Source organism: Misgurnus anguillicaudatus, chromosome 7 (genome assembly GCF_027580225.2).
Source record: "Misgurnus anguillicaudatus chromosome 7, ASM2758022v2, whole genome shotgun sequence".
Taxonomy (NCBI): Eukaryota; Metazoa; Chordata; class Actinopteri; order Cypriniformes; family Cobitidae; genus Misgurnus; species Misgurnus anguillicaudatus.
The window spans coordinates 19,852,292-19,875,248 of NC_073343.2; the positions used below are offsets into that span (position 1 = coordinate 19,852,292).

The window sequence follows — 22,957 nt, forward strand, 5'->3', positions numbered from 1 at the left end:
CTCTTAAAAGAGCACATTGCATAAACGCGCACTGTCATTGGTACATAATTTTCACGTCTAACCAATAGGTTACATCTATTTGGGGGAGTATATAGCATCAGCAATTGATTGGATGTTTGGACAGTATATCCCGCCTATTCTTAAAGTGACAGTAAGAAAAGACATTCGTTCAACTCGAAGGTGCAGGTCTCGTGGCACGTCCTCTGGCGGAGGTTGGACGCACATAAAGGGGGTGATCACAACATTAAATCAAGAATCCCGTCATGGCAACGACGTTAATGCGTTTAGCCCTAAAGAAGAGGGTGAGAAACAGAAAGAATTGCATTTTGTACAGGGATACTCAGTCGTATGCTTTTGAAGTTGTTAAAATGTCAACTTTCACGATAAGCCACGATGTGTTGCACATTAGCTACCCAAAACAATTTCTAATGTACTGTAAAATGATTAAGAGAGCTTGCATAGGACTTTGCAAATGAGTTTGGTATCACCGTACAGATATGACCTTCTGATTCTTATTATATCATTTGGCAACCATTAACATCATGGTCAAGTTCATGCATGCTAAGTGCTAGTCTCACATTCATAGAAAGCATTTAATTTCATGCACCAATGCGACCCCTCTAACGTTATATATTTGAGCAAGTGCACCTCGTCCGCATTCATAATCACTTAATCGATAGGTTTATTAGCTTTTAATGTACGCATTTCCTACAGCACAAACTCCATAGTCTAACCCTTTATGCTGATAATTCAGGTTAAAGACAGGAGATGTGTACAGGACAGGCGTCAGAGAGCTGTTATACTAACTACAGTATTTAATACTGACGTAACCAATGAAATAAACTGGCCAGATAGTAAGAGATCAATAATTTTATGGATCTGTATTTCCCTTGGCAAAATGTGATGATGTTAGTATTTGTTTATGTTCTGTTTTGTTTTGTTTATGTTAAAGCATCTGCACCTGCAATATTGTAAAATGCACAATGTTATCTTTATAATGAAGATTTAAGTTTCTGTAAACTGTGCAATTCTTCAATAAAAAAAAAATAAAATAAAATAAAAAAAAGTAAGAGATCAATAACTCTTTACTTACTTGTACAGGTTCCTCTTCGGATGGGACGAATGTGTTACTCCTCCTCTGTGGTAAGTTCATCACACAATCATCAATACCACAAGTTTACAAGAGTTTTGAAAGTATTTGGGGTTTTAAATGTGAGTGGCACCGAAACGTACACAAAATAAAATTATGGGCAGCATTTGTGTCATTTTCACATGAATAGCAAAACACTGGCTTACACACTGGGACCAAATTTTTACTCCTTACGTACAGTAGTCATAAGATGAAGAAGCCCAATGATAAGTTACTTATCTACAGTAAAATATATCTTTTTTTTTATTTATCCCTAAAAAGCCCATTTGGGCATTTAAGGTCATTAAAAACTGAATTCTAGATGAATAAGAGTGACAGCAGCACAAATTACCCCGCTACAAGCAGCCATGTTTTTTTAAGGGCTGCCTGTCAGCTAAAGCTATAGAAACTATAAACAAAGTTACCTGACCTTAGTATTCACAACAAACACCTTTTCAACTTGATACTAAGAAATAAGGCTCACACATCGTGTCTCTGCCCATCAAATGTTTGTATCCCTCAGGATACGCCACCTCTTTTAGGGTTAAGGTGGATTTGGGTACCTTATTGCTAGATACTTGTTCTATACTATATACTAGGGCTGTCACAATGTTTAAATAATCATCTCATCGCAATTGTTTGACCTCATCGCGATGATTTCAGGTCACTGGAATGATTGCACATCTCTCTAAAAAACACAAGGGGAGCTGCAGCGTCTGTATAAACAAGACAATATCTGATGGCGTTCCTTAAAGGAATAGGCCATTTTCTTAAAATAAAAATCCAGATAATTTACTCACCACTATGTCATCCAAAATGTTGATGTCTTTCTTTGTTCAGTCGAGAAGAAATTATGTTTTTTGAGGAAAACATTGCAGGACCTCACGCAATACGTCATTACGTCAAGAGGTCACAGAGGACGAACGCGAAACTACGCCCCAGTGTTTTTACGAGTGTGGAGAAAGAGGACCGTTCTGACGTTGTTGTATGTGGAATGATACTAATTAATGTCATTGTGTCAGTTTATTGTTTAAAATGGTCCGCAAATGTGTGTTTCATATATGTAACATGTGACCTTTCTGCGTCACTACGCATTTACGTTAGGTCGCGTTGGCGTATCACAGGACGTGGTTTAAAAGTGTATATTTTTTATTTTGCTTGTCAAAAATGACAATCGTTTTGCTAGATAAGACTCTTATGCCTCGTTTGGGATCGTTTATAGTCCTTTGAAACTCAGTTGAAAAAAACTGTTAAGTGTTGAGTTAAGTATTAAGTGTTGGGCTCTTAATAAGTCCATTAAGTCCATTAAAATGAGAAAAATCCTGCAATGTTTTCCTTAAAAAAACATAATTTCTTCTTGACTGAACAAAGAAAGACATCAACATTTTGGATGACATGGTGGTGAGTAAATTATCTGGATTTTTTTTAGAAAATGGACTATTCCTTTAACTGACAGTGTAACACAATACATTGCAAAGCCATTCAATACAGTGAAAAAAAACTGCGAAATGCTGCAAAACTTTGATAAGCAAAACATACATTTCCAAAACAGCAATTCCAAATTTAGGGAAGTGAAGGATGCTATTCTTAAGAATCTGTAAGGAATTGATTTTTTTTTTGCAGGCACTAGGGACATGTGGTCCAGTACTAATATGACCTTCGTAGGAATGACTACTAACTTTATTGTGTTTATTTCTTATAAAGAATTTAAATTTTTTTTTTAAAGATATTTTCATTAAATGATAATATGTGCTATGTGTATTAATATTTACTGCCAGGTAAACCTTGCAAAATATTTAATTTAAATAATCAAAATGATGTGTGGAAATTATTTCATAAACAAACAAACAAAAAATAAATTATGAGAATTAAATGTCAAAGCCCTAAACAAGCAATTAATCGTCATAATCGCCACAATTTATTAGACAATTAACCGTCAGCCAAATTTCGTAATCATGCCAGCCCTACTATATACCTTTTTCTATTTATTATGTCATGTTTATTTATATTATTTTCTTTTAGATTATTTTTGACACTGTTTCACATAATTACTAAAATGCAGTGTGCAGCAGTAAGAATTTAAAAATCACGGTATGTTGAGCCTCATACATGGACCTTGCACTTGGACATTGTACAAGTCGACACTCAACCATCACAAGAGAAATCACTCGTCCATCATAGTCTATAATTCTTTTTTTTTATGTTTGGGACAACACCAAGACTTGTTATGTGTGAAATACAAGTGGTCCTTGAGTTTTTCCTTTCACACTCATTTTAGTCCAGCATGAAAACAAGCACTGTATGTAATGTTGCTTGATCAAATGATTATGAAATGGCAATACATGTTGAATCTGCTGTGCTTATGAAGTTGTCTGTGCTAATCATTTTTAGGATTTTGTTTTAATATTATGATTTATATTATATTATGATTTACATTTTAATATTACTGCTGTACTGCTTGCTGCTCACAATGACACGGCTTTCTGTTTTCCAGCCCACCACCAAGTTGTTCATTGATGGAAAGTTTGTAGAATCCAAGAGTTCAGAATGGTTGGACATTCACAATCCTGTAAGTCTATAACAACAGAAGAATGTTTTTAAAGATTCATTTAGGGTTTACGCTTACAGTGTATTCAATACACATTACACTGTATTGTGATAACTTTGTTTAGTGTTGCACGCCATAAGGAACAGGTGGAAAATTTCATTTTTAGATGTTTTCATCTGTCATACACTAACTCAGTACATTGTGGAGAAACAATACTAAACTATTAATTCTAGATGATATCACATTGAAATTCCCATTATGTTTTATTTACCTTGTCTCTGTGATTTGAATTATGATTCATGCTGTCTCCTCAGGCCACCAATGAGGTCATTGGCAAAGTACCAAAGGCCACACAAGGGGAAATGTTGGCCGCCGTGGATGCTTGCTCTCGGACGTATCGCACCTGGTCTGAAACGTCAATCCTGTCCCGCCAGCAAATATTCCTTCGCTACCAGCAGCTCATTAAAGACAATATTGTAAGTCACTTATAGGGCAGCAAGATATATGGTATCGGATCCACAGGAATATCGCAAAAGTGCATATCGTTTTTTATTAACTGGTTATGCAAATAGTTCAAACATATAGCTTTTATATAAAGGAAACCTTTGCGTCTCAAAATACATCCCTGTCTTACTCTATCTCATATGTCTAATATGATTTGTGTTTTAGAAAGAGCTTGCAAAAATAATAACATTGGAGCAGGGTAAAACTCTTGCTGACGCTGAGGGAGATGTATTCAGAGGACTGCGTAAGTCTTGCATGCTTATATTGGTGGAATTAACACCATGTTTAATTTTTGACAGTCAAGTTGTGTAACTTTTAACCTTTAAGTATATATTGTATTTCTCTCAGACATAATTTGTATCTTGTTTTTTAATATTAAATAATTCAGTTGTTTGTTTTTCTTGCAGAGGTGGTGGAACACGCATGTAGCATTACATCCCTTATGCTGGGTGAGACTCTTCCCTCTTTAACTAAAGACATGGACACATACACATACCGCTTGCCCATTGGTGTGTGTGCTGGCATTGCCCCCTTCAATTTCCCTGCCATGATTCCTCTGTGGATGTTCCCAATGGGAATGGTGTGTGGGAACACTTACCTGATGAAGCCCTCGGAGAGAGTCCCCGGTTGCGCTATGATGCTAGCCAAGCTTCTGCAGGACGCTGGTGCTCCAGACGGAACGTTGAACGTCATCCACGGGCAACATGCAGCTGTAGAAGAGAATGGAGCTGGTGGAGCTGTGACCAATGTTAATGGAAAAACATGGAATGTCATACTTTTAAATGCGTGCCATGTTTCCATCATCATAATTTTATGTGCATTTTAAAGCATTGCATCAAAATCGAGTGATGGAAATGCCAAATTTCGATTAAAAGTGAATCCCTTATTTTGCAAAAAAGTTTTTATGCTTGCTTAAGGTGTTTTTTGACTTATGCAAAAAAGGGGTAAATGCGAAGAACGGGAGATGGAAACGCATTTGCCGAATAAATTCTGACGTAGCGAACATTAAACCCACGGGACTGACCATCTAGCTGTTTCCGCTGTCGTTGTCTTCACCATATATGGGAATCGACATTGTTGCAATCCCCTTGCTGCTAGTGCCTGCATCAAAAATGCTGCATTCCTCCTTCTGTACATAGCATTTATTTTGGCAATTACTATTAAATTTATAACTTGCCCCATCATCACTACATGCAGTTCTGTCTCCATTTTCTAAGAGCGTATTGTTTTGGTTTCGCATTTGTTTGTTTTTATTTTTGCGAATTTTGAAAAGATTCACTTTACGTTTGGATGGAAACCCAACTAATGACTATACGTTTTCACTTCTTTGTTATAGCTGTAGATTTCATCTGTGACCATCCTGATATAAAAGCCATCAGTTTTGTGGGTTCTAACCAGGCTGGAGAGTACATCTACACAAGAGGTTCTAAAAACGGCAAAAGAGTTCAGAGTAACATGGTTAGTTCTGAACATGAAAATAAAGCACTTTACAGACAATAAAATGATAGCATGGGGTGGTTTCCCAGACAGGGTTTAGATTAATCCAGGACTACCGTAGGCATTGGTTATATTAGGACATTTAAAGGATTAGTCTATTTTCTTAAAAAAAAAAAATCCAGATCATTTACTCACCACCATGTCATCCAAAATGTTGATGTCTTTGTTAAGTCAAGAAGAAATTGTTTTTTGAGGAAAACATTCCAGGATTTTTTTTCCATTTTAATGGACTTTAATGGACTCCAACACTTAACAGTTTTAATGCAGTTTAAAATTGCAGTTTCAAAGGACTCTAAACAATCCCAAACGAGACATAAGGGTCTTATCTAACAAAACGATTGTCATTTTTGACAAGAAAAATAAAAAATATGCACTTTTAAACCACAACTTCTCGTCTATCTCCGGTCCTGTGACGCCCCAGCACGACCTCACGCAATACGTCAACACGTCAAAAGGTCACGGATGACGTATGCAAAACATGCCCCAGTGTTTACAAGTGTGGAGAAAGAGGACCGTTCCAACGTTGTTGTATGTTGAATGATACAGATTAATGTCTTTGTGTCAGTTAATTGTTTAAAATGGTCCGCAAAATGTGCGTTTCATATATGTAACACGTGACCTTTCGACATCATTACGCAATTACGTGAGGTAGTGCTGGCGCATCACAGGACCTTAGATAGATGAGAAGTTGTGGTTAAAAAGTGCATATTTTTTATTTTTTCTTGTCAAAAATGACAATAGTTTTGCTAGATAAGACCCTTATGCCTCGTTTGGGATCTTTAGAGTCCTTTGAAACTCTGTCGAAACTGCAATTTTAAACCGCATATAACTGTTACGTGTAGGTGACCATTAAAGTCCATTAAAATAAGAAAAATCCTGGAATGTTTATCTTAAAAAAACATAATTTCTTCTTGACTGAACAAAGATGACATGGTGGTGGTGAGTAAATTATCTGGATATTTTAAGATATGTCAGAGCAGGCTGTTTTCAGTTAAGACCGCTCAAACATGCATATTAATCTGTGACAAGACTTAAGCCCTGTCCATGAAATTACTCCATACTTTCTATTCAATATATTAAGAAAATTATTTGCACCTTCCAGTGCTTACTTCAGCAAATTTGTTTAGTTTTTTCTTTTATATTATTTGTAACATCTCATTCAACCTTGTAGTTAGTTATTGTTTTGTAACTGCATCAAATTCTGCATAATTTGTGAAACTATGGTTTAAAAGTAGATCTAGGACTGTACTAAAATTTGTTTGTCAGCCCAACTCTGCTAAAAGCCACATGGTGGCAGCATTTGCTAACAAGAGAATCTGACTCCTTTTAAGATCACACGGTAGAGAAATTGCTAAATGTGAGGTGTTATTTATCATATCTGTGCAATTTTGCACGTGAAGCAGTATATCATACCACTACTTTTTTTCCATTGTATAGGAGCCAAATTTTTTTATTTTGTTTTAAGAGACACTTGCATTTGAATTGAAGATTTTGTGCTATTGTACATTTTCATCATTCTGACCACCAGGGGGCAAAGAATCACGGCGTGGTGATGCCTGATGCCAACAAGGAGAACACACTGAACCAGCTGGTTGGTGCTGCTTTTGGAGCAGCAGGTCAGAGATGTATGGCACTTTCCACTGCTATTCTCGTAGGAGAGGCTCGAAACTGGTTGCCTGAGCTTGTTGAACGTGCAAAGAATCTTCGTGTCAATGCAGGTACTTAAACTTTATTCTGTACCAGTGTAGCTGTTTCTTGGGTACATGCACCTGTGTACATATATAGCCTGCTTACTTCCATTTTTGTTCAGTGACTTTTGGCTCTGGAATGATGTACTATTGAGAGACAGTCCCCTGAGCATTTAATGTGTCAGACTGGACCATACTGGAGCTGGGAACAGTGGTATCCTGTATAGTGACAATGCTGTGTGGCATATGGTACAACAAAAAATTCACAATTCCAAGTAGGGATCCATCGAAATTTTAGCTGAAAATGTTGGATCAAAAATGCATTTAAAAGAGCTACACATTTTCAGACAGAATATCTTTGCCCTATAAACTCAATTTAAATTTAACTACGTACAAACACGAGAGTAAATAAATTTTACATTTGCACACCATAGATGCGCAAGCATAGTCTCACATGAAAAAATCTACTTTTAAATTTTGTGTATTTCTTGTGTAAAGGTTTGTCCTAGCAGTATTAGACCTCTTGGATTCTGCCTGATTAATAAGAGTATTGCCTATTTTCAAGTCTATTATGGATTGGTCAGCACTAAAACATGTAACTACATGTTTTTTTCACACATTACACACTTTCAATTTATTGAAACAATGTTTTCAAATGTTACATAACATCAATTTTATGTAATCACTTAAAGGAACATTTAACCAGAAAATGAGAAATAGCCCCCAATGTACTCGCCTCCATGCTCTCCCAAGAGTATATGACTGACTTTCTTCAGCTGAAACCAGAGTAATATTAAATAATACTGAAACGTGAAAACAATCAATATCGTTTTAGCTTATTTTGTGATTGATGTGTATAAGTGTGTTATGTATTATGTTATTAGCATACAAATCAGCACAGTACGTTCAAACATGGCACTGCATCAATGCTATCAATGGTTCTTGTGTGTGTAGTCATGAAACGCGTATTTAACGACTAGTCACGAGACACTCAAGAACCAATGAGATTAGATGCTGTAAACTTGCTGCCATATATAACTAAATGTGCTGATTTGTATGTTTACAATAATACACAATTTTTATATTGTTAAAGGAAAACAACACAATTTTTCAATATTTTACTATGTTCTTACCTCAGTTTAGACTAATTAATACATGTCTATCTTTTTTCAATGCGTGCACTTCGTCTTTGCACAGCGCGTTGTGAATGTGTTAGCATTTAGCCTAGCCCCATTCATTCCTTAGGATCCAAACAGGGATGAATTTAGAATCCACCAACCACTTCCATGTTTCCCTATTTAAAGACATGAGTAGACACAAAATAAAATGTGGCGATTTTTTTTTATGCAGATAAAAAATGAGAACTATATTCTATGGCCGAAGAGTACTTTGTTTGCAGCACATCGACCTCGGTGCACAGTAACTTCATCACTCCAGTCTACTCCCCCTCTTGCTCAAACTTCCGTCAATATTACTGCGTCTGAGGTCGAAGTACTGCAAACGAAGTGCTCTTCCGCCACACAATATAGTTCTAATTTTTTATCCGCTTAAAAAAAATCGGCACAGGCCAACCGGATAATATCCAAAACGGATATTATGTACACAATGCGCTATACTCATCTCAAATAAGGTCATATGTCCCTTTTATTTTAACAATCCATGATTTCTTAGGTTCTTTGTCCTGTGAAAAATTGTCAAATTATGTATTTTCTGTGTTTTGGTGGCTAAATGACCAGCATCCCAGTACAAAACAACAGGTTTAAAGCGCACACTCTGGAAGTTTATCCCTCACAGCCTTGTTTTGGAATCAAAATAGCGGCAGGCTTTTTGACCTTATAATGTTGTAGTTCAGAGTATCCAACAGGCTAATGCTAACCAACCCAACCTTGTTTACACAGTGTCAGGCATGATGATCCAACAAAGCAACAAGCAATTATGGCTCTCTTACAAAACTTAATGAGTTTTTGTCTTAAACAGCCATGGGTGATATTGTGCAATGATGTGCTTGTTATCTCCACCCACAGTGAAGTCTCATCGTTTCAAAATCCCAAAAACTTGTTCTGATTGGCTGACTATTGTTGCCTCAAGCAGCAATTTCACCTTGAACACAACATTACTTGCCGAGCACATAGTTAGGACTTGATTCTCCTTTCCACATCTTTTCCCAAAACCACACACACACGCCTTCACACAGATTACTTTTCATAGCTTCTAAGTGCTCGAGGCAACTCTTTTCCATGAACGAAGTTTCATATCCACTCTCTCTTTATGCTACGTTCCTCCAAATGATACCTTCTTCTTCATGCAATTTGCTTTATTCATCTTTCCTTGTAGGCCACCCATGCCTTCGTGACCACACCTCTCCCTGAACAGCCCTATAGCATGTTCAGCTTACCCAGAGGATTGCGCTATTTGTCTTGCTCATGCCACAGATCTAAAGCACGTTTTGTGGTGTGGAAGAGACCAGAAATTTGTATGCGCTGTTCGAATGTATGAAAAAAGTTTGAAGATGAAAATTGCAATTGTAAGCAGGGAAGCTAAACCACAGCAGCTATTCTGAAAAACCCCATAACAACCCTCTAAGATTGCCGCAGGGTATCTAAAATTGTGTGGGTGTGTGCACTTGCATCTGTCAGTATAGCAAATCCTCTTGGTTATAACTGAGTTAAATGGGACAGATTACAGGGATGTCACTCTCTGTAAAATGAGACAGAAACCCGCTTTCCAGAAGTTAACCACAGTACAAAAGACAGCACATTTGGTCTGTTCTTGCCATTTAAAGGGTAGGCAAAGGTACACTTTACAATGCCATCATAGCAGACTGGTGTGGCAAACCTCTGATAATATTTGTGGAAATGTAGCTTGGCCTTCTGTCCAAAATAGTGATTTTACTGATATGTGATCCTTCCTGTGGAAATCCAGCTCAAGTCATTTATGTTTTCTACATAAAATATTAAGACTAGATTGGATTTACCAGACAGGGTCACCCAGAATAGTTCACCCAAAAATGAAAATTCTGTCATCATGTACTCACTCTCATAGTAGGTATTTGTTTATCCTACTATGGAAATCAATGGTTTTCACCAGCTGTCTGCTTATCTTTTATCAAAAAGTTTATCAGAAAAAAGAAAACAACACGAGGAGTAAATGACAATATTTTCATTTTTTGGGTGAACTCTCCCTTTCAAAGGGGTCATTGCGTGAAAATTTGTCTTTTTCCTTAAGTGCTATAATTGGGTCCCCAGTGCTTATATCAACCTAGGAAATGTGAAAAAGATCAACCCAGTAACTAAGTTTTGCTAAGCCATTCTGTGCAAGCATGTGAAAAATTAGGTAGTTCATATTTCGCCTGTTTTGTGAGGTAGGTAGCAAGGCAAATTACAATAATACCGCCCCTTAATCTGTACTATCCAACCATGGCACTAGGGATGTCACGGTACCAATACCACAAAAAGTACACGGTACTCGGTACCTAGGTCGGTACCACAGTGTGTAAAAAAGAACAATTATACTTAAACATTATTATTTTTTTTTTATTAAAACATTTCAACTTTATAGAAAACTTTTAAGAGCTTCTGTTTAGGTTGTCTGTATTTATGTTTGTTGACTTTTCTCCTGACTCTCTTGGTGTACATCCTCCTCTGGCTGATACTGTCAAAGAAAGAGAGAATTAGAAAGATATTTTATGTATTAAACACACTTTCTGACAATGACTAATAAATCAGCTAAGGCTACAGGTGCTAAGTTGCACTTAAAACACACGCTTGCACTTAAAACACACTTCTGATAGAGATCAGATGCAGAGCGATCTTTAAAACATACACGGAGTTCTTTCTCTTTCACGTGAGGCGCTACTTCCGGGTTGTATAAGTTGCGGAAGTGCGCACCTGGTGGATAATGGCAGTATTGCAGAAAGCCGGAAATTCTCTTCATTGGCAGGGAAGCGTTTTCTCTTAATTGACGAGTTATCTCGTCAATGGCGGCGAAAGAGTTAAAAAGCTTAAACAATTTCTAGTTTGACAGGTAAAAATCTGCATAATCATATACATTTGTTTTTATTCTTGCCATTTTGCAATATGCAATGCAAAGAAATGTATACGTTTACATTTCTTATTTTTTCATAAGCTGAACATGTTTTAATAAATGTTGTAATATGTTTTACTCTCTATTGTGTATAATTTGCTTATTTTTTCACTCTCAATTCCAATGCAGGTGACCAGCCCGGAGCTGATGTTGGACCTCTCATCACTCCGCAGGCTAAAAAGCGCGTGAACAGCCTTATTCAGAGCGGTGTGGATGAAGGTGCGAAGATTCTGCTTGACGGCAGAAATGTGAAGGTCAAGGGTTACGAAAACGGAAACTTTGTAGGACCGACAATCATTAGCAATGTCACGGTAAGGGTTGCATGCATCGTCTTTCTCAATAGGCCTATAAGCTTCCTCTCTATAAGCTTCCTGTTTTCTATAGAAATGTTCATGTTGGATGTCTGTTATTGTTTTATCTTGATTTTAGCCTGATATGAAATGCTATAAAGAGGAGATATTTGGACCGGTGATGGTGGTTATGGAGGCCGACAGTTTGGATGATGCCATTAACATAGTCAATAAAAACCCATATGGCAACGGAACAGCCATTTTCACCACCAACGGTGCCACAGCACGTAAATACACCCATGAAGTTGACGTTGGGCAGGTGAGATGGTTTAACTTTTTTGTTTGTCATTTTTGAATTTATATAAATATGCAACTTTCCTAGTCTGTGGGGTTTGGTATTACAGTATTTCAGTGTAGTTCATAATGTAAAACCGAACCGTGATGTGCAGCCGGGTCCTGAGAGGGGTGCATGCAGAAGTCAGACATTCAGAGACCTCAATCAGTCTTTGACTTTGGAAAACTCCCTCCTCGTAGATGGTGTAGACATGTTCGTCCTCTGTTATGTCATGTTAGGCACCTCTCTATATTTATTTTTATATATATACACGCCGTGTAGACTTTTGACATGGCCAATGTAGATGAAGAGTTCCAGACACTCCTCTAAAGTAAATATTAGACGTGATGTAAATGTAATGTGTAAAATCCATTGGCGCCACTCCCCAACCCAAAGCCATGAGCCATGGTTGAGGTCTAAGTGTTGCCTGTGGCTGCCATATATAACACGGAGTAACACAACCCCTCCCTTGAAAAATGTATGTGAACATGATCATTTTAATTCATTTGCATCTTGTTTGCCACAGCTTGAAAATGTTAGAAAATACAGTTGCAACCACTAAACATCCCTTACAAAATAGCTCATAGCAAATATGTGCTTTACAGTGTTACTCCTAAATATTTTGCTGGTGAAGCTCGGGCTCTGAAATTAAACTCAAAAGGAATTCCTTGCAACCTGTTGATCCGGTGGTTATGCAGAAATGGCCCACTTTTACCCTGTTTGTTTGCCCGTGGCAAGAAGTTATGCCGTGTGTTTGCGAATCACATGCTGAAGTGCATAGCACGAGACATGTGCTTCGCTGTCCTCCAAAACACACAAGTACCTCCTTTTTGCTCTCTGCCTTTCGAATCACCTTCGGCCAAAAGGTTCGACTTCTGCAACCGCGTTTTCAAACATTAAGTAGCTCTGCCAGTTTCCATCCTCACTCCACCCCAAAAACAAAATGTTTTGTTTAGTTATTCTCCGCATGCATTACTTTTCTCGGCTGTTACACAAACAAATGATTGTGGCTTTCAGTTTTGGTGTTGACAGCATCGCTATTGAATGAGACGGCTGTTCAGCGTTTTCCGTGCATGGTTGTGGAAGCCCAACAGCAGTTTGTTGTCTGAGCAAAGATGCACCAGTGGAGAAAAAACAAGGAATATTTCACCCAAAAATACCTATATGACTTTCTACTGTAAATATGCAATCATTTGAAGCCAAAAGTTATGATTTTGAGTTTCACACATAATGATAAAATGTTTGTTGAATGCACTGCAAGTTACTTTGGATAAAACCGTCTACTAGTGTTGGACAATATTCTTCATAGTGAGATCGTCCTATCGTCAGCCTGTGAGATTATATACAATAATGGGGGCTTATTTATTTGATAATTTTTCTGTGAAAAGCCACTGGATTGGTGGACCAAAAAACAGAAGCTGTTTTACTCTAAGAGCAGCTGGCAACCCTGTCACAACCGCATCTTTCTTAAACATGACCATTAATCAGCGCACGTCATTGATGGTCAGGCATATGCGCATTACAAGGTGCCCAGGTGAGAGGAAAAGTCTGAGTCCGGGTGAATTACAAGCTCTCTTGCGTGAGGAAAAGCATATATAGACTTGGGGTCTTATTTATAACGCGTACCTTTGCGTGGGAACTAGCACGTTTCCAGCCCCGTTTTGTGTCTATTAAAAAAACTTGATGGGAGAATGCAGGGTGGATCTGAGGATGATTGGTGTGTGCACAATTGCAGGTTATCTGCGATTTATAAAGGGAACATTGCTTTGTTTTATAAGTTAGGGGTGGGCAATAAACCGGTATGATAGTAATTACCGGTATTGTGTCACGCCATGATATGGATTTCGCAAAACCGTTGATACCGGCGTTACATATTTTAAATTCTATTTTTGCACTTATCAGGGTTCCCGCGGGTTGTTACAAAAAACTAACCTTCAGAAAGTTATATCTATGGCCTTAAAACGCCCAGATCTTCATTCTAGGACTTAAATTTAACTTTATGAATGTTATTTTTTTAAGACCCCGCGGGAGTTTTCCCAAGTCTTAAAAGTCATACCTCCGTTCCCGAGATGCGCTGTCCACAAACGCAAAACGAAAAGCTCCGATCGCACTTCAATCCATTTTTAATCATCATTTTTTTTAAGAGGATGCACATAATAGTGCACGCAAATCCTGCCAAAGACTATATTTCAGGTGTATACAGCGAGTTTGGCGAGAAACAAGCCCGTGGCTTACCTAAGCATTACCAGGTTCTGAAACATAACAGGACCCAGAAGCGATCAAAATCAACACTGCTTTATTGAAAATCAACAAACAGTCGGACTGTCAAGTCCCAAGGCACCAACAGCGCGTCAACAGTGTTATACATATAGGAGGCTTTTTTTACCTCACTGCTTCAAAGTCGTTTAACGGTGTTACTCCCTTTTCACTCAGATCTGCTCTCTCTACTGCGCCCTGCACGCGCTCTCCAGGTAAGCGATTGGAGGACGGAAAGCAAGAAATTACCGTAATAAACCATAATTTGCCAAAAAAAGTGCAATTTATCTTCTTTTAGGAACCATTCCTTTTTTGATAGCGCAAATGGTTGAGGAGTAACGGTTAAATGAATAGCGCTTTCAGAGTGCTTTAGCGGATAACGTAAGCAACGTACCAAACACATTAAAAACAGCCTTTAATGGTAAATTTCGTTTTTGTTTTAATGCAGATTTATTAATTAGAGAGGCTATTAAACAATACATAGTGCATATTTACGCATAAAAACGTATGAGTGGAGTGTTTTTGGCAATCTGAATCTGCTGGTTAATTAAATTAAATGCAATTAAATGCATTCATTAATGCATTCAGGGATTAATAATAATTTAAAGTGAGATGGCATCTCCCATCAAATGTTCATATTAACAACAAAAAGAAAATCGTTCTTTGTATATTTATAAATCAAACAGACACAAGATATACAGCACACAGCTTTAAAGTTGTTGGATGTAGCGTAAAACATTGTAATAAGGCACATAGCCTACCAGCAAATGACCATACTAATTTCCATATTTTCATACTTTCCATATTAGTGACAATACGCATAAGTAGATGAGTCCACCCATCCACACAATGGCGCTTTGAAAGGAAAAAATGGGAAAAGATAAAAAATCATGTCTCTGTCCAATCCCTCACTTATTAGTAACATAAGGTTAAAAATACAAATTTTGTCTGTAATTAAGGTTTACTACAGTGTGACTCCAAAATGTTTTATCTCATATGGCGACATACCGTTATACCGGCTGAAGAGTGAAAAATACCTTGATATGAATTTTTGCTCATACCGCCCACCCCTATTATAAGTCATAATATTTTTTGGCATATGCCATTTTTGGCTTTTGTGCATACATAGACTTTTAGTAAGGATCCTACACACAGTTTTATAAATGAGACCCCTGGTGTTGCAAGTGTGGGCTATGTGGCAATGTTAATGTGAAACCCTAACGGTACATTTACACGGGGCAGAAGCATTGACGCTTGATGGAAGGCTTGTCTGAAGCGTGACCAACAGCCAATCACAGTGGCCGCTACACATGCTCCGGTCTTCCATAAACGTAATTGGCTGGCTTTGCCTAGGTTATTTGCATAGGGCGATCTGATTGGTTGACGCGCGCGTTGCCGCTTAAAGTTGAAAGAATGTTCAACTTCTGCCGCGAGCAATGGCAGTGGCGCGGCGCCAACGGATCCACAATTCAGTTCGCCAACGCTTGACGTCACCCATTAAAAGTGAATGGGAAGCATTAACGCGTACGCCCCGTGTGAACATACCATTATGATTTAAAGAGTCACACCCTGCTGTTTCAGGTCCAGTATACCTCACTATCATTTTGAAAAATGCTACTTAAAGGTGACAGAATGATTGAACGGAGTATTTATCCTTGTTCTGTGATTTGACATGTAGAAATTTTTTTTATGTTTGGGTCTGTAATGCCTTAGAAGCTTCCTAAAAACCTCTCCAAGAAAGCTCTATTAGGGTGGGAGATTTTAAACAAGTGGTTTTGCACCTATTTGGCTCCCCCTACTGGCTTAACTTGCAATCTCATTACTGATTGGCTGACTTTGCTGCCACTCAAAAAATTTAGCCAATTATTTTAAAGTGGAAGGGCAGTTAGATGCCTGTGATGTCATAAGCATCAATTTTTCAGATTGGGCTGTTTTCTGGCTGACATTTCTAAAAGAGGAATTTCTATGAGACTGAGATGTTTAGCACTTTTTGTATGTTTGTGAATGTGGGTATACTACCATTATTCAACAAAGGCAAGGTAAAAATGGTTTTTCATTCTCTGTCCCCTTTAAATGGGCGTGGATGCTGTCAGAAGAATGGCGATGAGTGGGCGGGGCAACTGATATAAGCTTAGATTTACTAAGATTAGCAGAACTACAGAAATAAGTAAACTGAATATAATATTTTACACAATTACTTCAGAACCGTATCCATGTGCGATTATCCTTATCCCTAGACACCCCTCCCCTGGCTGACTTGGCCGGACGGAGCACATGCATGCGCGCGCACACACAAAAGCGAAACGTCTTCGCATTGGATTATTTCTCCTAATTTTAAAATTAACAGATACTAACATTGTCTTCTATGATGTGCAACACCACTAACTTTAACATCTAGAAAAAAGTGTTGGTTAGTGTTTCATGACGCTTTAAAAGTTTATGGGCAAACAAGCCAACTTCATGATGGCTATCGGCGATATGTCTGACTATCGTCGTCTATCAGCAACACCCTTAAGGCTGAAGTATAGTTCATGTTTTACGCATACGCGAGGATTCATTCATGTACAGTGAAGCAATTTTCATCTTCAAAAGAGTGCACATGTACTGTACGCGCACTGCCAGATTTTTGAAACCTTGCGTACATTGTACACGTAGGTCGAGCATGCGCCTATAGGAGAATGTAGTATGTAGCCCAGGAGATGCATTGCATTTTGTCGCAATGCACTTGCGTCAAACGTCTGTGTACACGTACGAATAAACTTTTACTTTGCATGGCTCTGCGGTCCACTGTGTGTGTACATTTGCGTACACATAAAAAAACAGACTATACTCCGGGCTTAAAGGAACAGTATGTAAGAAATTTAATCATAAAATGGCCCTGATATGTCACTAGACAAATCATGTTAATTTCAAATACTTATATCACTGACAACAGTGGTCCGGCCAAGATATTGTCATTTAAAAAGTGGAGTTGCAGCCCTCAACTGATGTTTATGTTGTCATGTTGTGTTATGGCCACCAGTTGTGTGATTGCAGTACCAGTTTTAGCCACAAGTTTTGTGGTTGCAGTACCAGTTTTGGCCACAATACTACATACTATTCCTTTAACTACATGTAAGCGGTATGCTTTGTGAGGCTGGGTGTTCGACTGTGTGCGTTTGCTTGCATATGCATAAAAACAAACTATACCCAGGGCTTAAATGGAACCAAAGTCCTAAAAAATAAATATACTTTATAGTGTTTTTTTTTTAAGTTTTGGAAACCATGTGATATTCACAGAAAACCATTGCTCATTAAATGTAATTTCATTTACATTTTCACTTTTGTGTTTGATTTAAATACGTTTTTATAGGTTTGAAACAACAAAGCTGGTGATTAAACCATTTTTTTGTGCTCTTATGCATTTTTTGGGTGAACTGTTGCTTTTAACCCCACCGGCTTGAATATCTTACATTCCACTGTTAGGACAAAAGTAATCCCGAACTGTAGTTTGTTAAACAGCCCTATTTCTGGCCTTTAATTGCTACATTGACATTACAGAGCAATGGGCATGTTTTCTCCACAACATAATTGGCAAGGTTTAAGTTGCAGTGATATGGTGAGATCTCTAAGTATACATTAAGCAGGGAAACTACGTCGAATTGGTAATGTATGGAATTGACAATCCGTCTCTCCCACGTAGTGTCTACCTACAGCACGTGAAGGAAAATCTAGAGCTTTCTGCGGCAGACAAAAATGCATTTGCGTCTGGCGGTTGCGTTGTTGCTTTATCTGTCATCAGGGTGCGAGTGTGTCAGATAAGTGAGATGAGGAAAATGTGACCCGAGGGCTAAAGCAGCTGACCTCTAATGTTTGTGTTAATATACTTATTTTACAGGTTGGAGTTAATGTACCAATCCCTGTCCCCCTGCCCATGTTTTCATTCACCGGTTCCAGAGCCTCCTTTAGAGGCGACACCAATTTCTATGGAAAACAAGTAAGTGTTGATCTGCAGTTTTATTAGACATCAGTTAGACACGTGTGGTAGTTGCACTTATTGCTGCCTTAAATTAAGTATAATCAGTATTGACTATAGTTGCTATAACTTTTTAAAATCACTTATGAATTAAAGTAATGTAAGAACATACAGTATGTTGTCTTGACTTACTGGTCACATCATGTTTACAGTGTTTTAACTCTTTCCTCACCATTGATGAGTTATCTGGTCAGTTAAAGGATTAGTCCATTGTCTTAAAAAAAATCCAGATAATTTACTCACCACCATGTCATCCAAAATGTTTATATTAGTGACGCACCGATGTATCGGCCACCGATATTTATCAGCCGATTTTTGATGAATTTGAAACCATCGGCATATCGGCAATAGCACGAGAAAGGCCGATACCGATTGTTTATTAATTAACTGCATACAGAAATCCATTATATGTAAAAAAAATGAGTTAATGTTGTTTATCAAATAAATGCTGAATAGCAAAAACCACCTTTGAAGGTTGTCATGCTGTCTTATTATATTTGTTTTAGCTTAATTTGTGCCTCTCTTATTATGTTGGTCAGTTGAATGTTAATTAGATCCAATCCATGTTCAGTAAAAATAATTTGATGCAGAAATAAACTAGCTAATAGACCAACTGTATAGTATTGTATACAAGTGTTTAATATCGGTATCGGCATCAGCCAGAAGTTGTCTGTTTAAATCGGCATCGGTATCGGCCCAAACAAATCCTATCGGTGCATTCCAAGTTTATGTCCTTCTTTGTTCAGTCGAGAAGAAATTGTTTTTTTTGGGGAAAAATTCCAGGATTTTTCTCATTTTAATGGACCCCAACACGTAACAATTTTAATGCAGTTAAAATTACAGTTTCAACAGAGTTTCAAAGGACTCTAAATGATCCCAAACGAGGCATAAGGGTCTTATCTATCGAAACAATTGTCATTTTTGACAAGAAAAATAAAAAAATATGCACTTTGAAACCACAACTTCTCGTCTATCTCGGGTTCTGTGACGCGCCAGCGCGACCTCACGTAATTGTGTAATGCCGTGGAAAGGTCACGTGTTACATATATGAAACGCACATTTGCGGACCATTTTAATCAATAAACTGCCACAAAGACATTAATTGGTATCATTCGACGTACAACAACGTCGGAATGGTCCTCTTTCTCCACACTTGTAAATACTGTGGCGTAGTTTCGCATACGTCCTCCATGACCTCTTGACGTGATGACTTATTGTGTGAGGTCGCGCTGGTGCGTCACATGACCGGAGATAGATGAGAAGTTGCATATTTTTTATTTTTCTTGTCAAAAATGACAATCGTTTCGCTAGATAAGACCCTTATGCCTTGTTTGGGATCGTTTAGAGTCCTTTGAAACTCTGCTGAAACTGCAATTTTAAACTGAATAAAAACTGTTACGTGTTGGAGTCCATTAAAGTCCATTAAGGTGGGGAAAATCCTGGAATGTTTTCCTAAAAAAACATAAATTCTTCTTGACTAAACAACAGTGGCGGTTCTACACAAAGGCCAAGGGTGGCCCGTGCCTCTGTAAACATGTCCCTGGCCACCCCTGTGGCCACCCCGTGCTGACCAAATAAAAAGTATAAATTTATTTTGTTTTACACGCGAGCGCCAAAAGCGGGACTAATGCGACGCAACGTTCTACACGGGCAAATTAGAGCGGCGCACCCAATCACTGTAGCCCCCTGCGGGTGCTGCTCGGCGAGTGTCTCAATTCGTTCCCAATCTCCCGATGAGAATGTGTATGCAGGTTTGGGCACTGGTAAGGACTCTAGCTCACTTGATATTGGAACACTGTTCACTTGTTCTCCTCTGACGTTGCTGCTTAAGCGCGTTTTGATCATTCACAGCTGTTACTCATCAACAACCGGCAAAACCAACATCTCGCTAACTATTTAAAGTTTACACATTGTAAAAAGCGCTGTAATTATGCTCTTACATATGCATAAAATTGGGGGAATATAATTAAATGTTACATATAAAAATGTTTACAATTTAAAATAAATATTATTTAAAATACTTCCTAACTGTCTAGGAATGTGTGTTTATATGTAAACTAAAACAAAGTTTGTCTTTATGAAAGTTTGCATTTCATAAAGTTTATTGAGTAGGCTCGCATAATTTTCGGTTGGGGGGCTTTAGAAAAGAGCCCAGCTCCCCTTTTGTACCTGCACTCACTCTTGTATTAAATAAATATTTATATGATTGTAAAGTAAAATAAAGTTTACGGGGAAGTTTCCCGGAAAGGGATTAGACTAGTCCTAGACTAAAATTAATGTAAGAGCTGTCCAAACTGAAAACAACTTGCAATGCCATGTTTTAAAATACACCTGTGCCCTTTGTTTAGCTGCAAAATGCATTTAAATGTATGTTCAAAATGTATTTAGTAAGGCATGTTTGTTAAAACCAGTTATATTTCCTAATTAAACTTAGGAGTCCTGTCTTAAACTAATTCTGTAAACACCCCTATAATCTTTAAATATAATTTCTTGCCATTTTTGTATGTGCCCCTCTGGTAAAACACTGGCCCCTCCTTGGCCTCCCTAGTAAAATTTGTCTAGAACCGCCACTGCTAAACAAAGAAAGACATCAACATTTTGGATGACATGGTGGTGAGTAAATTATCGGAATTTTATTTTTAAAAAATTGACTAATCCTTTAAGAAAAAACATTTGAATAAAAAGTGTTTCTGCTACACCGCAATTATCCACTTACCCAATTTATGAAAAAACTGAATACAAAACGTTATTTACTAATTTTAAACTCCGTGTATGTTTTGATAATCATTCTGAATCTGATCTCCAAAAAAATTCCTTCACAAAAATGGAATTATTTAAGCTTTTTGCTAAAAAAGTTTGTTTGTTTGTTTATTGTTTGTTTGAAAGCAGAGGGTCTGTTCTTTCATTTGATATATTTGTATGTTTATATATTTTTAGAAGAAGAAAAATTTCCTGGAAACATTTTGTGAAAATGTGGGCATCTTTTCAAAAAAATGGCTGGGGAATGAGTTATGGTTGTTTTCTCATTGAGCAGTCAAAGCCAAAGTATTATTATAAAGGCTACAGTTTTTATTCATAAAAACATATGCAAACTAAATGAACTTTTTAAAAGTTGCCCTTAATTTCAGGTAGATCGAAGTCCTGAAGCATAAAATCATTTTACCGTCATTAGGTCATGTCATATCTTTCCCAGATGTCAAATGTAGCCACCAGTTTAAATAAGGTTGCATCAGGTCTGATTGGTTTACCATTTTGGCAAGAGATTGCCTGTAAAATTTGTTTTGGTATAAAATTTTCTCAGCTCTATTTTGTGTCAAGCTAAATGATGACTGACTGTGTTTTGACAAAAGTGGTCTGTTGCTTTTGCCAGTATTTGGTTGCCAACCACCTGCCATCATTTCTCATGTGATGTCATTGTCATTTTGAGAGGGTATTAACAAGAGAATGAATGACTAATAATCCTGACTCATTGTTTGGTTTTATTCTGAAGATTTGCTACTTTTCTATTTCAGGGCATTCAGTTTTACACACAGATTAAGACCGTTACCTCACAGTGGAAGGCAGAAGATGCGACATTGAAATCTCCTGCCGTTACCATGCCAACAATGGGACGTTAAGTGTTTATCAACAGTAGTATTTCTTAAACAACACTACCATCAAACTTTAGTCAAACATATGTACAGACTGTTATTTGAACCAATTAAAAATGACCTCGATATCTGGAATACGCCAATTAAATGTGATTTTTTTTTCTTCATTCTCGTGGAAATGTTAAGCAGTATAACAAATGTTGCACATATCATAAACCATTATGTGACACATCTGTATGAGACTGAAATTTCTGTCACCATGATACAGTACAGCACAAGTTGTTTCCCTATGATTTATAAAGAATTTGACTCTGTTTAACCGTAAATTTGCCTGAATTGTGAATGTATTGTCTTAAATCTTCTAAAAGGTTAAGTAATAGAACTTCTAATGTCTGTAGCTAGCATTAATTCAGAATTATTAACCTCCAGCATTATCTCAGATTAAATCTGAGCATCTGTATGCATACGCAAGCAACTGTTAACCTACTGACCATGGTTAAATAGTTGACTGATTTGGGATGTTTGTCTCAATAAATAAGGCAAAGAATTTGCTCTTGTTTAAATTGTCACCCTTATTTTGTTAATCCAATTGTTTTGCATGGTAACAGCCACTCACATTTTCTAAACAAAGTGGTTAATTTCTATTTTTGTTCAAATGTTTACATTTTGTTTTTATATCATTATGAAGGAAAGACTGCACTAAGTGACACTTCCATGCGGTTTCATGCAGTCCTGAGTAGAAGGTCATAAATTAGATGTAGAAGTCATCACGAATAGAAGTTTGGGAATATGTCATATTCCCAGGGAGTCGGGCTGAGTACCAAAACACACTTTTAGCCAATCAGCAGTAAAGGGAATGTCTACTAACCGACATCGTTGCCTGGGCTGCGTATGTGTGGGGTGGGTCTACAAAAAGAAGAATTCTAATGGGGTAGGGGTGTGTTTGTTTACGTGATTTCAAATGTCAACATTGGCTTTCAGAGATCATGCACCCCGCCTTTAAATATTATATACCGAATCGCG

At 37.5% G+C, this 22,957-nt stretch overlaps 1 protein-coding gene across 1 annotated transcript; it reads left to right on the forward strand.

The window, feature by feature from the left end:
* The first annotated feature begins 144 nt into the window (after positions 1–144).
* On the forward strand, positions 145–22,485 carry LOC141365320 (methylmalonate-semialdehyde/malonate-semialdehyde dehydrogenase [acylating], mitochondrial-like). The gene is made up of 12 exons (XM_073869528.1): positions 145–302; positions 1,102–1,143; positions 3,624–3,698; positions 3,992–4,153; positions 4,347–4,425; positions 4,589–4,889; positions 5,516–5,639; positions 7,207–7,396; positions 11,579–11,760; positions 11,879–12,058; positions 18,207–18,305; positions 21,857–22,485. The coding sequence occupies exons 1-12, from the start codon at positions 264–266 to the stop codon at positions 21,959–21,961; spliced, it is 1,578 nt and encodes a 525-aa protein (XP_073725629.1). The 5' UTR covers positions 145–263; the 3' UTR covers positions 21,962–22,485.
* The last annotated feature ends 472 nt before the right edge of the window (positions 22,486–22,957 follow it).